Source organism: Macaca fascicularis, chromosome 1 (assembly GCF_037993035.2).
Source record: "Macaca fascicularis isolate 582-1 chromosome 1, T2T-MFA8v1.1".
NCBI classification, from domain to species: domain Eukaryota; kingdom Metazoa; phylum Chordata; class Mammalia; order Primates; family Cercopithecidae; genus Macaca; species Macaca fascicularis.
In genome coordinates, this window is record NC_088375.1 from 210935377 (window position 1) to 210949211 (window position 13835).

A 13835-nucleotide genomic window follows, 5' to 3' on the forward strand; every position below is an offset into this window, starting at 1 on the left:
ATCTTAAAAGAGTCCCAATTTTTAGTTCACACTTTAACCCAGGATGAGCTGTGCCCTGGCTGACCTTGGAGTTTCTTCCCTGGTCTGCTGGGTCTCTCCCTTAGAATCTAGGGGACAGCTTGGGCAGGGGAAGCCCAGGAGGTGATATGGGTTGGCCCCATTCAGATGAGGGCTGGCAGGGGCAGCTTGGGCATAGGCAAGGCTCTGATGGGCATGGGGGCTTTGAGGATGGGTTCTGAGTGTCCCTGCATCATGGCAGGGTGGCAAAGGGAGCATTTCCAAATTTCCTGGCTCCAGGATCTGTAGGAGAATCCCACTAACTGTCAGAGTGACAACCTCGGGTAGACATGTCTGTGCGCTGCCCCGTGCCCTCAGCCTTCCTGTTAAGAGCACACCAGCTGGACTTGCAACTCCCAGTGCCTGCACCCAGTGGGCTTTCTCTGGCCTCTGGAGCCCACACTGCCCCTGCATGTGGCAGCCTGCAAGTGTCAGAGCCACCAGCAATTCCATTCCTCAACCATGACTGTGGGTAAAGAGCCCAGGAGCATCCCCCTCCTGGGATCGCTCCGAGGTGCGTGTGCCCCAGTGGCTCCCTGAGTTCCCAGCAGGATTAAGTGCCAGTAGCCTTAGTGGTCAGTTGCTTGATAACACCCCACTTCCTGGCTGCTCCCCTAGTCCCATCTGGTGTGTCCTGGGATCACCTCCCAAAGAAACTGCTTACACTTGAAGCCTTGTCTCAGGTCTGTTTCTAGGGGAATTCAGATGAAGATAATTGTGCTTCGGGAAAGCCTAAATTTTCTGCTCTTCTCTCCCCTACCCAAATCAGGACTTTTCTGGACACACATACCCTGTGGCAACCTTTCAGCCCAGCAGACCAGAGTCCCTGAACGACTTACTCCTCTGTCCCCAAAAGGAACTGACCAGAGGGGTCAGGCCGACGCCTAGAGTCAGGGCCCCAGCCACTCAACAGGCAGGATGGAAGAAGGACCTTGCAGAGGACGAGGACGAGGAGGAGGAGGAGGAGGAGGACACAGAAGATGGCGTCAGCTTCCAGCCCTACATTGAGCCACCTTCTTTCCTGGGGCAAGAGCACCAGGTTCCAGGGCACTCGGAGGTTGGTGGGGTGGACTCAGGGAGGCCCAGGGCTCCTCTGCTCCCGGGCGAAGGCTCCTCTGCTTGGGATTCTTCAGACAGAAGCTGGGCCAGCACTGTGGACTCCTCCTGGGACAGGGCTGGATCCTCTGGCTATTTGGCTGAGAAGGGGCCAGGCCAAGGGCCGGGTGGGGACGGGCACCAAGAACCTCTCCCACCACCTGAATTCTCCACGGACTCGGGTTTCCTGGAAGAGCTCCCAAAAGATGACCTCTCCTCCTGGGCCACCTGGGGCACCTTACCACCAGAGTCAAATCTGGTCCCTGGGGGGCCCCCAGTTTCTCTTCGGACACTGACCTTCTGCTGGGAAAGCAGCCCTGAGGAGGAAGAGGAGGAAGAGGAGGCGAGGGAATCAGAAACTGAGGACAGCGATGCGGGCAGCTGGGGGGCTGAAAGCACCCAGAGGACCGAGGAGAGGGGCCGGACACGGGGGTATTACATGGCCAGGTGAGCTGTCCCATGGCTTCCCACCGAATCTGATGCTGCTGCCTTTGCGAGGACTACTGGGCTTCCCAAGAAACTCGAAAGCCTCCGTACCTTTCCTAGGTGGCGAAGGGGCATTGCACTTCCGGGAACCCCGCCTAGCAGCTGTTTGCCCGTTGGGCTGAGCAATAAGATGCCGCTCCCTCCTGTGACCCACCCGCTTTAGGCTGAGCTACAAGAGGAGTGGACACAGGGTGGCTGAGGTCGTAGGTTTGTGGGGTGTCATCACCCCCATTGTCCCTGGGGTGACAGGCCAGGGGGAAACATTATCCCTGGACAACATAAAACAGGTGAGCTCAGGTCACTGCGGACATCAAGGGTGGACACCACCAAGGGGCCCTCTGGAACTTGAGACCACTGGAGGCACACCTGCTATACCTCATGCCTTTCCCAGCAGCCACTGAGCTCCCCCATCCCAGGGCTCAGCCTCCTGATTCACGGGTCCTCTAGGTGAGGCCCAGATAAAACTCCAGTTGGCTGAGGGTTTTGGATGGGAAGGGAAGGGTGGCTGTCCTCAAATCCTGGTCTTTGGAGTCATGGCACTGTATAGTTTTAGTGTCAGACAGACCGGGGTTCAAATCCCACCTCTGCTGGTCACTGGTTTCGTGATCTTCTCTGCCTCACTTCCTCATCTGCAGCTTCGCCTGGGTGTGGTGAGGGTTCTAGGGGATCTCAGACGTGTGCAGCATGGAGCCCGCTGTGTTCTTGGTGCTCTCTACATGGTGGCTGGTAGAATTCTCCATCTATCCAGGCTCCAGGAGACCCCTGGGCATCTCCCACCTGTGGCCCCTAAACCCAGAGTGACTGAGAGCACTTACCATTCAGCTTGTCTCATCCCCAGTCTACCTCCTTCCTTCTACCCTCACTGCCTCCCAGTCAGGTGAGTGAGCTCTCAGAAACCAGAGTCCCACCCAAGGGGACCCTGGTCTCTCCGCCTTCACCCAGCAATGGGAACCCTGCTTCCCAGGGGAGGAACCAAGTGCTCCATCTTCTAGGGACCCAGTTTGTTGGAGTAGGACAGTAACGTGACAGGAATCGGACTTCTGGGCCCGTGATCCCTGTTTGGACAGCACGTTAGGCCCTTGGTTGACTACTGTGTTCCAGAGAAGTCCCATTCTCCCTTCTGGTTATAAGAAACCAGTGCCTTCTAGATTCAGGTGACCATCCTTACCTGGGGCTGCTCATGTATCCTCAGCTAACCTACACCCAGCAGAATATAGATGAGCACAGCTGAGTTTTCACCCGGAGGACCAAAGTGTTTTGTGGTGGAGGATCTGAACAACCTTGGCTCTGTGGCCATTCAACCTGCCAGGACTAACGTTTCTGGATTTGTGAAGAAGGGATCTTCAAAGCCATTGAACCCAGAGAGCTGTGTTGTTTTAAAGCCACCACAAGGGTACAGCATTAAATGACAGAACTGGAAAAGCTTCTTAGGGCATCTCATCCAGGGCTTCTCAAACCATGTCCCCCAAAGGCCTTGGATCGCATTGCAGGGAGTGCCATGGGGCTATGGGAGCCTCCCATTTTCACCAGAGCAGCCTCACTGTGTCCTGATTTACATACTGTGGCTTTCCACGTAAGGTTTTGTTTAGAGAGCTTCCACTACTCAAGAAAAAGTTAGCAAACCACTCCTTTTGTTGCAAAGGAGCTGATGTCCAGGGTGGTAAAGGCACTTGCCCCAGGTCACCCAGCAGTGCTGCTCTGAAGACTTATTGTGCACATCCCCAAGGGTTAGAGCTTCGATCTCTGCACAGCCGGGCCAACCTCTGACCCCTTGTCCATGTCAGTAAAAGATGAAGGTCACAGCCAGGATTTCTAAGGGTCAGGAGGCCTTCACCACTGCTGGGGCACACACACACACACATGTATACACACACACATACAACACACACCTGTGTCTCCCCAGGGATTTTCCCTGCAGTGAGGCTTGTCCACAAGATTGAGCTCAGAAGAGGAAGAACAAACAAACCACAGAGCTGGGGAGGGCTGTGGCTCGGGGCCAGCTCCCAGGGAAATTCCCAGACCTGGACCAATGTTCTCTCTGGAACCAGCCGAGCTGCTTCGTGGAGGTAATTTCAAAAAAGTAAAAGCTATCATCAGCATCATCTTAGGCTTGTATGAAATAACCACTCCGTTTCTATTCTTAAACCTTACTATTTTTGTTTTGTTTTTTTGAGTCGGAGTTTTGTTCTTGTTGCCTCGGCTGGAGTGCAGTGGTGCGATCTCGGCTCACTGCATCCTCCGCCTCCCGGGTTCAAGTGATTCTCCTGCCTCAGCCTCCCAAGTAGCTGGGATTACAGGTGCCCACCACCACACCTGGCTAATTTTTTTGTATTTTTAGTAGAGACGGGGTTTCATCATGCTGGCCAGGCTGGTCTCAAACTCCTGACCTCAGGTGAACCGCCTGCTTTGGCCTCCCAAAGTGCTGGGATTACAGGCATGAGCCACCGCGCCCAGCCAAACCTTACTATTTTTTTTTAAGAATTTTTCCAGAGTTTAATTTCTGACATAGCTTGAGTTTTCTAGTAACTCTAAACTCCATCTCCTTTATCGTCATTAAGTCATTGACAAAAAGCCAGGAGAAGCTTAGGAAAGTGCATGATAATCAGTATGATAATTTGCCTTGTGTGGTCAGCACTTAACTGTTTACAAAGCCCTTTCACATGCACAGCGGGTGGGAACTGTGTGGTGTGGGCTGGGCCTGCACTGGAAGCACATCCCGTGAAAAGTGTTCGTGCCTTAGGTGAAGCAACATGTATCATTTTAGAGTACTAACAGTATATGTTGTTCTTACATATTGGTATTTATTTCTATTTTTGCTATGTTTATGTCATATTTAAATGATATCCAACTGCTTGTTGGTATACCCTAAACTGTTTAAATAAAGAGCTCTATTTTTAAGGAAAAAACGTACAATTGAATGGAAAAGTGTATGCTCTTATCCTTTTGTGAGACAGGATCTCACTCTGTCGCGTATGCATGCACCACCAGGCCTGATTGATTTTTTTGTTTTTGTAGAGATGGAATCTCCCTGTGTTGCCCAGGCTGGTCTCAAACTCCTGGGCTCAAGCAATCCTTCCCTCCTTGGCCTCCCAAAGTGTTGGTTGGGATTACTGGTGTGAGTGACTGTGCCTGGCCTATTCTCTTACTTTTCAAAGGCTCCTCACCTCTCCTCTGGGAAACCTAGCTGTTAAGACTACAAGGGCCGGCCAAGCAGGGTGGCTCATACCTGTAATGCCAGCACTTTGGGAGGCCGAGGCAGGCGGATCACAAGGTCAGGAGATCATGACTGTCCTGGTTAACACGGTGAAACCCCATCTCTACTAAAAATGCAAACAATTAGCCGAGCCTGGTGGTCGGCGCCTGTAGTCCCAGCTACTCAGGAGGCTGAGGCAGGAGAATGGCTTGAACCCGGGAGGCGGAGCTTGCAGTGAGCCAAGATCACACCACTGCACTCCAGCCTGGGTGACAGAGCGAGACTCCATCTCAAAAAAAAAAAACAAAAAAACAAAAAACACTACAAGGTCTTGAGTTGGGTCCCCAGAAGCAAACCCAGAGAAAAGGTAGAAAGGTAGAAAGCAGTGCAGTGATCCAGGTAACGCCAGGAGGGGAGTGTGGAGGCAAGATGGGGTGGTGGGGGAGGAGGGCGGCCAGGCAAAGTGTGTCATCAACAGGTCCCTGCTGTGGGCAGCTGAACCTCAATGCCCCTGGAAAGCTCTGGAAGTCAATGTGGGATGCACTTCAGATTTGGTCCTCCTGCCGGGGCAGGAGCCAGGGAATCTAGCTACTCCCTCCCATCAGTCCAGTGTGGAGGCCGTTCCCTGAGGCAGAGTTGCAGGTACTTGCATTTGGAATCCACCAAGCTGAGTGCACAAGAGAGGGGAGTGCCATGGGGCTGAGGGCAGGGTCCCCAGCCAGTATCCCTTGTTGCAGTGAGGCTGGAGCTGACGGCTCACCCAACTGCAACTATGGTCCATGAAAGGATATGGAACAGCACCTGTGTGACTAACCTTGCACTCCCAAACTCATTCCAGCGGCTCTCCATTAGCGAGGGTCTCCCAGTTTCCAGCGACTCTCATAAGACCACCTGGTGACTGTCTAGCACTGTGCCCACAGTTGTCACCACTTATTGGTGCCAGGGTATGTGCTAGACCCAAGCCTAGCTGATCCTACAAGTCCGTCTCCCTGGAATTCAATAGTCTCCCTGGCTGGCTGGGCCTGGAGCAGGTACCTTCCAACCTGCCACGGCTGCATTTCCCAGTCTAAGGAACAGTCTGCAGACAAGACAAGAAAGCAGCCACTACCATGTGGGCTGCCAAGACAAGAAACAGTAACCCCTGCTTCTGGTCCCTTCCCCAGGTGCAGCTGCACCCCCAGCCTCGGCTTCATCCCACCTTTAAAAATCTTTTTTTCGAGACAGGGTCTCTCTCTCTTACCCAGGTTAGAGTACATGATCTCAGCATCTCAGCTCACTGCAACCTCCACCCACCAGGTTCAAGTGATTCTTGTGCCTCAGCCACCCAAGAAGCTGGGATTACCTGTGTGCGCCACCACGTTCTGCCAATTTTGGGTGTTTTGTTTTGTTGTGTTGTGTTTTTTTGTTGTTGTTTTTTGTTTTGTTTTGTTTGAGATGGAGTCTCACTCTGTTGGCTCACTGCAACCTCCTCCTCCCAGGTTCAAGCAATTCTCCTGCCTCAGCCTCCCAAGTAGCTGGGATTACAGGCGCTCGCCACCATGCCCAGCTAATTTTTGTATTTTTAGTAGAGACGGAGTTTTGCCATGTTGGTGTATGTATATATATATATGTATTTTTTTTTTTTAGTAGAGACAGGGTTTTGCCATGTTGCCCAGGCTGGTCCTGAACTCCTGGTCTCAAGTGATCTGCCTACCTCGGCCTCTGAAAGTGCTAGGATTACAGGAGTGAGCCACTGTGCCCAGCTAGTTTTTGTATTTTTAGTAGAGACGGGGTTTCGCCATGTTGGCCAGGCTGGTCACTCCCCTCCCAAAGTGCTGGGATTACAAACATGCGCCACCACGCCTGGCCCCCCGCATCCTATGTACAAGTCCATGAAAGAAACCAGAATATGTTACCCCCAAATATGCCTCTTTGACACGGTATTTTTGAATATTTTTTAGCTAAGGTAGTTAAGAAGCAGCAAACAGTGGAAGAGCTCCCCTCTTTCCACCTAAAGCCAGGTTATAAAATTCTTTACTGGAGACAACTTTTACAAACCTTATGCCATCAGTTTACTCCCATTCACTTACCTTCTCAGAGGTTCCAGGAGCCTAAATCTACTTTCGTTTGTCTTGCCACTTCTCTAAAATGTATTGTGTTTTTTTTTTCCCCCCCGGTTCCCCTTGTGGGATATGTTGAGGTTTCTCTTCAAATAATCTGATCCATCTTTTATTCTTTAATTCATAGTACCCCCACTCCACTTTCCTTTTTCTCCTTTTTTTCTTTTTTGCCTTTGTTCGATGCCCAGGCACACCACAGCACCAGGCGTTGTCAGTACCAGCTCACATTCCTTTCCTTATTTGGAAAGAAGACTAACTTTCTAGCTCATTACAGGCACCCCTTCCCCTTCCTCTCCACTTTCTTTTACGTGCCCACCTTATGTAAAAAAGTTCAAATGTTTAGCCAACCGGGATTCGTTTAGATTGTACAACCCGACCCCGACCAATGGGGAAAGAGTACAGGACTTGCGTCAGAAATAAAGGCTCTCGTGCCCTTTGTTCAGGTGTGCTCTCGTGGTGACTGGCCAAGGAGGCACCCCTCTGCGCAGAAGTAAAATTACTTTGCTAAGAATCCTTTGTTCGAGTGTTCAATTTCCTCGGGATTTTGAGCGTTATTCCCGGCGCTGTTTTGTCAGGATGAAATTTATTGTTCTTTACTGAAGATGCTCTCTAAGCCAGAGTCACAAGCCACTGCACCATCACCTTTGTTTGAGGTTACTCCCTCGTGATGTGTGCCGCACATATTACAGACTTGTTTTCCTCTTGTTAATCTGTCTTTTGTTACAGGGGGATCTGTCCCTACTATGAACACTTGAGGTTTTGAAATTATATTTCCTCTCCTGCCCCAGTATTTAAGCCAGGGCTTTCTATTACGTGTAACCAAATGTCCTTGCTAATTCACAAAGACAAGGAGACAGTGAATCCACCTCCCGGGTTCAAACGATTCTCCTGCCTCAGCCTCCCAAGTAGCTGGGATCACAGGCACCTGCCACCACGCCCGCTTTGGCCAGCTTCGGGTATCTGGTCCTTTCCAGGAAACAGGAAGGGACGTCCTCTCCAGGTGACCCGCCCTCCTCCTCCCCCTCCGCCTGCGCCTCCGCCTCCGCCTTCTTCTCCGCCTCCTCCTCCTCCTCCTCCTCTCTCCCCTCCACCCAGCACGGTCGCCACCCTTGAGCTTCTCCGGGCCTGTCTGCTGCCACCTCCTGGACATTAGTGGTATGTCAGGGCGCGGTCTTACCTGAACCGGGCTCAGGGAGCCTGGAGAGGGGAGGGCTGGGGTAATAGACGTCCTGAAAACTTCCTTTAGGAAAGGGGTTACTTTTCCTCTTGGCACCAGCACCTGGCACAGAGTGGAAGCTTGGGATTGAGTAGGTGAATGAAAGAATAAGAATAAGAGAGTGAATTGGCATATGAATTGGAGTCAGTAAGTGGACGGCTGTGGCTGACTTACGTATAAGGTTTCAGGAGCTCTCGCATGCGATGATACCATCCTGATCCCAAATTCCTGTTGCCCGTGGGTGCCCGTCCTCCCTCACCCAGCATCTGCTGTGAGAGGGCACTGGTGCTGCTCAGCGAGCATAGCGATGTTGGAGGGAGCACGTGGGAGACAGAACAGGACCTTAACACTTGGGCTGGAATTCATTATTCTGTAATTGATTGTTTCCCATGTTATTTAGGGTTTGATCAACGGCTGCTGAGCTCATTCCTGTGTGCCTAAAGCGGGGCTGAAGTAATGAGGGTTGGGGTTTTGTTTTTTTTTTCTAGAAAAACAGACTAGAAGTTATATCTAAATGCGTGAGTCAGCTCCACGAGTCAGTTCCTCAAGAGATACTGATTGACACCAGAACCGGTTCCAGCCCCGGGAGCCCCACCCTTGGCGTGTGACGCTACGTGACACGGAGGTGTGATGGCTTTATATAGGCTGAGTCTTTTTATTTCCCCCTAACTGCTTCTTTAAGTGGATGAAGAGGAGAAGGTCGCGAGGAGTGCCCTGCCCTGGTGGACAAAACCATCAGCATGTGGCGGGAGGCCCCTCTCTAGGAGAGTGGTGACTCCAGGGTGAGACATATCCCGCCCTATTCTGAGTCTGTTTCTCCAGGTGCTCAGCGGACCATCTGGGAAGCCAGAGTCCAGTAGGAGCCTGGAGCCTCCACACACCCATCTCTGAGCTCTAGGCCCCTTCTTCTAAGGGGCAACCTGCAGGATGCAATGCCGTTACTTTCTCCAGCCCTGGAATTGGGCCTCAGAAATGATAGCCAACTAAAACTTCTTTTTATTCCCCGAGATGGAGTCTTGCTCTGTCATCCAGGCTGGAGTGCAGTGGTGCAATCTTGGCTCTCTGCAACCTCCGCCTCCTGGTTCAAATGATTCTCCTGCTTCAGCTGCCTGAGTAGCTGGGATTACAGGTGCCTGCCACCACGCCCGGCTAATTTTTGTATTTTTAGTACGATGGGTTTTTGCCATGTTGGCCAGACTGGTCTCGAACTCCTGATCTCAGGTGATCCGCCCATCTTGGCCTCCCAAAGTGCTGGGATTACAGGCGTGAGCCACTACACCCAGCCTCAAACTTCTAAGGGAATGTTATCATTCCCCTCATGCCCACCTCCCTCCATCGCCACACCTGCACACCAGCAGTCTAGGTTTCTGCAAAAGTTTTTTTTCTTTTTTTCCTTCTTTCTTTCTTCCTTTTTTTTTTCTTTTTTTTTTTTTTTGGCACAGTCTCCCTCTGTCGCCAGGCTGGAGTACAGTGGCATGCAGTCTTGGCTCACTGCAACCTCCATCTCCCGGGTTCAAGTGATTCTCCTGCCTCGGTCTCCGAAGTAGCTGGGACTACAGGTGTGTGCCACCACGCCCAGCTAATTTTTGCATTATTAGTAGAGACGGGTTTTCACCATGTTGGCTAGGATAGTCTCCATCTCTTGACCTTGTAATCCTCCCACCTCTGCCTCCCAAAGTGCTGAGATTACAGGCATGAACCACTGTGCCTGGCCTGCAAAGATTTTTAAGGGACCGACCTGGTCCTTGGGTTCCTCATTTTGTAACAGAGGATGCTTGCTGCATGAGACCTCCTTCTCAGAAACTGTCCAGAGACAGCAACCCAGCAGCACTGAGGAGTAGAGACTTACTTCCATTTCTAGATGAGGAAGCTGAGGGCAAGAGGCTAAGGGACCCTCACACAGCAGGGAAGTGGCAGAGCTAGAATTCAGACCGGGTCTATCTACTCAAAGCCCATGTTCCATTCACTTCCCTTGGCTCCCATGGGGGCCTATGAAAGTGCTCCCCCATCCTGGCTGGAGATGCATGATATTCTTAATGTTTGTATGAAGAAGCATGGCCTTGTACATGCCTTATAGGCACGTAATAAGCTTCTGGAACTTCAAACTCCCAAGAGAGCTGAAATTATAAGTAGAGTCAGGAAATTCTACAATGACTTTATGTTTGTGTGAATGACATTAGTCATGAAGGGAATTCTGCAATGTCAGGGGAGGTTTCCATCCCCAAAGTGACATCGAAGCAGAGGCCGTGCAAGCTGCAGAGGCCCTTAGGAGCGTTCTAGACCAAGCCTCCTTTACAGACAGGGAAACTGAGGCCTCAAGAGGGGACAAGAGCTATTCATAGTCACCTGAAGTCAGGTGCAAGGTTGGGACCAGACCCAGGCTCTGGACCTGGGCCATGTAGTCAGGGTCCCTGATTGACACAGCCCAGGCATTGGAGTCAGATGGGCTCTCAGGCTTCATTCTTTGCTCCTGCTCTTCAGGAATGATCAGGAACCCCTCTAGGACCTGCCCCTGCAGAATCAACCACGGAGACAGCACCCCACACTCCCCGAAGACTTCCCGGAAACAGCCCACTGCCTTTTGATGTTGTTGCTTCTGGAATTCTTGGGTGTTGAGAGAAGGGACAGGAGCAGGTCACATTCCTGAGTATTTCATTGTAAAATGTGGTTTTTCTATAGCTTGGGGATGTTCCCTACAGTCTTAAAGCCCTGGCCAGCTTTCTCCAGCACACTCATTCACTCAGCAAATCTTACAGAGTACCTGCTCTGTGCCAGCTCCTACTAGACACTGAGACACTCGGGAGAGCGAGCTCCAGGCATTGTCCCTGTAGTCAGTACCGTGGGGAATGGGAAAGCACGACGCAATACATGCTAGGAGATGGGAACAGAGAGCTGGTGTTCCCAACCCAACCAAGGGGGCAGCTCACACAGGGAAAGCTTCCTGGTGGAGGTGAATTGGAGAATAGGTCTGAAGAATGAATTGGAGTGAGACAGGAAAGTGGAGGTAGAAAGGGATTCTCGGAGACAAGACAGTGCATGGGTGCACTGGAGAAATTTGTCAGACAGAAAACAAGTGCTTTCCTGGAGGTCTGAGAATCAGCAAGGCAAACCTGCTGCTCTGAAGGCCAACGCTGTAAGTCGATGTTGGATACCTGCTCTACATTCAGCCACGTGGAGGGTACAGAGGAATACCAGGGAGCTCTTTGCAATCAAAATGCTTGACAAGCACCGTCCAATCGTAGAGCCCAGAGAACAATGTTATCTGGGGAGCCTTTACCACTGGAGGCAGCTTCGTTGTGAACACGTCCAGCAGCCAAGACCTTTCTACCTCTCAAGGCAGCCACACCATCACAGTGAGAGCGATTTCCTTAAACTGAAAAAATGGCCTCCCTCATATGTCTCCTCCAACCACCCTAGTTTTCCTTTCAGAGATAGTTACACAAAAGGGTCTAGAGCCTTCTCCATGCAGTAGCCCCTCAGATATTTGAAGACAGTGCTCATATCTTACCTCCATTCCAACCCGATCTCTCCTGTTCATTCTTCTATCTGTTTGTTTGTTTAAAGGCAGAGTCTTGCTCTGTCACCCAGGCTGGAGTGCAGTGGCTCAATCTCGGCTCACTGCAACCTCTGCCTTCCAGGTTCAAGCAATTCTCCTGCCTCAGCCTCCCGAGTAACTGAGATTATAGGCACTCGCCACCACACCCAGCTTTGTGTGTGTGTGTGTGTGTGTGTGTGTGTGTGTGTGTGTGTGTGTGTGTTTTTAGTAGAGACAGGGTTTTGCCATTTTGCCCAGGCTGGTCTCGAACTCCTGACCTCAGGCAATACGCCCACCTCTGCCTCCCAAAGTGCTAGGATTACAGGCATGAGCCACCGAGCCCGGCCTGTTTGTTTCTGAGACGGAGCCTCACTCATTCTGTCCCCCAGGCTGGAGTGCAATGGCGCAGTCTTGGCTTACTGCAACCTCCGCCTCCCGGGTTCATGCGATTCTCCTGCCTCAGTCTCCCAAGAAGATGGGACTACAGGCATGCACCATCATGCCTGGCTAATTTTTGTATTTTTAGTAGAGACAAGGTTTCATCATGTTGACCAGGCTGGTCTCGAAGTCTCGAACTCTTGGCCTCAAGTGATCAGCCCGTCTCAGCCTCTCAAAGTGTTGGAATTACAGGCATGAGCCACAGCGCCTGGCCTCCTTTCCATTCCTGAACATGTAACACAGCTGAAGTATCATAGCAGAAAATGCCAAAATGCGGGCCAGACCACACGTTCTGGAAGGACTTTGTTTTTTCATTCGTTTGTTTTTTGAGACAAGGTGTCACTCTGTTTGCCCAGGCTGAGTGCTGTGGTGCAGTCATGGCTCACCGCAGCCTTGGCCCCCTGGGCTCAAGCAATTCTCCTGCCTCAGGCTCCCAAGTAGCTGGGACTACAGGCATGTGCCACCATACCTGGCTAATTTTTTATTATTTATAGAGACAGTTCAGGCTGCTCCCCACACCTCACTATGTTGCCCAGGCTGGCTTTAAACTCCTGGACTCAAGCGATATTCCCTCCTTGGCCTCCCAAAGTGCCAGGATTATAGGCATGAGCCATGGTATCTGGCCTCTGGAAGGACTTTCAAAGTGAGATGTTATGGGCTGGAGTTATCAAGAAGGGCCATACTGCAGAAGAAGAGAACTGTCTTGGTGAGATTCGAGGAAAAGGGAATCGGCTCAGGGAGCGGAAGTGGCATTCCAGGAGGTGGGTAGAGCCCCGACAAAGGCTTGTCTTTAATGCCTATTTGTTATGTTTAGTAACCTTGCTTTCCCTTAATATAAATTAGTGTATTTCCTTTTTTTTTTTTTTGAGACGGAGTCTTTGCTCTGTCACCCAGGCTGGAGTGCAGTGGCGCGAACTCGGCTCACTACAAGCTCCGCCTCCTGGGTTTACGCCATTCTCCTGCCTCAGCCTCCCGAGTAGCTGGGACTACAGGCGTCCGCCACCTCGCCCGGCTAGTTTTTTGTACTTTTAGTAGAGACGGGGTTTCACCGTGTTAGCCAGGATGGTCTCGATCTCCTGACCTTGTGATCCGCTCATCTCGGCCTCCCAAAGTGCTGGGATTACAGGCGTGAGCCACCGCGCCCGGCAAATTAGTGTATTTCCTATATCAACTTTAGGAAATGCAGATAAGCGAAGGGAAGAAAAGAAAAATCACCTACAATTCCACTACTACCCAGAGATAACGCCCCTAGTGTTTTCACCTATATCCATGAAGACACGCAGTTTGCTCTGCGTGCGCAGGTGTGTGTTTTAGCCAGGGTGGTACTGTATATAGTTTATGTTATGCCTATTTTCACTTGAAAAAATATGATGAATCTTTACCAGGTCAAGAAACATTTTTCTCCAGCATTATTTTGGAAGCTGCATTTGTCTTGCTTGGGGTGGACATACCTTTATTCTTTTAATCAAATTTCTGTTGTCAGACACGAAGGTTGTTTTCATTTTTTTCTCCTTTTTTTTTTTTTTTTTTTTTGAGATGGAGTCTCGCTCTGTTGCCCAGGCTGGAGTGCAATAGTACAATCTTGGCTCACTGCAATCCCCGCCTCCTGGGCTCAAGCGATTCTCCTGCCTCAGCCTCCCGAGCAGCTGGGATTACAGGTGCCCGCCACCATGCCCGTCTAATTTTTGTATTTTTAGTAGAGACAGGGTTTCGCCA

General features: G+C 51.1%; 1 protein-coding gene across 5 annotated transcripts in view; it reads left to right on the forward strand.

The window, feature by feature from the left end:
* The window catches only part of IFNLR1 (interferon lambda receptor 1), a 33123-nt gene extending 28579 nt beyond the window's left edge, over positions 1-4544 (forward strand). For all 5 annotated transcript variants that reach the window (XM_005544437.4, XM_005544440.5, XM_074016857.1 and 2 more), the window contains one exon: positions 827-4544. In XM_005544437.4, coding sequence (XP_005544494.2) covers positions 827-1603 — 777 coding nt within the window. In that variant the 3' untranslated portion in view covers positions 1604-4544. The remainder of the gene's footprint in view (positions 1-826) is intronic.
* Positions 4545-13835: the final 9291 nt, after the last annotated feature.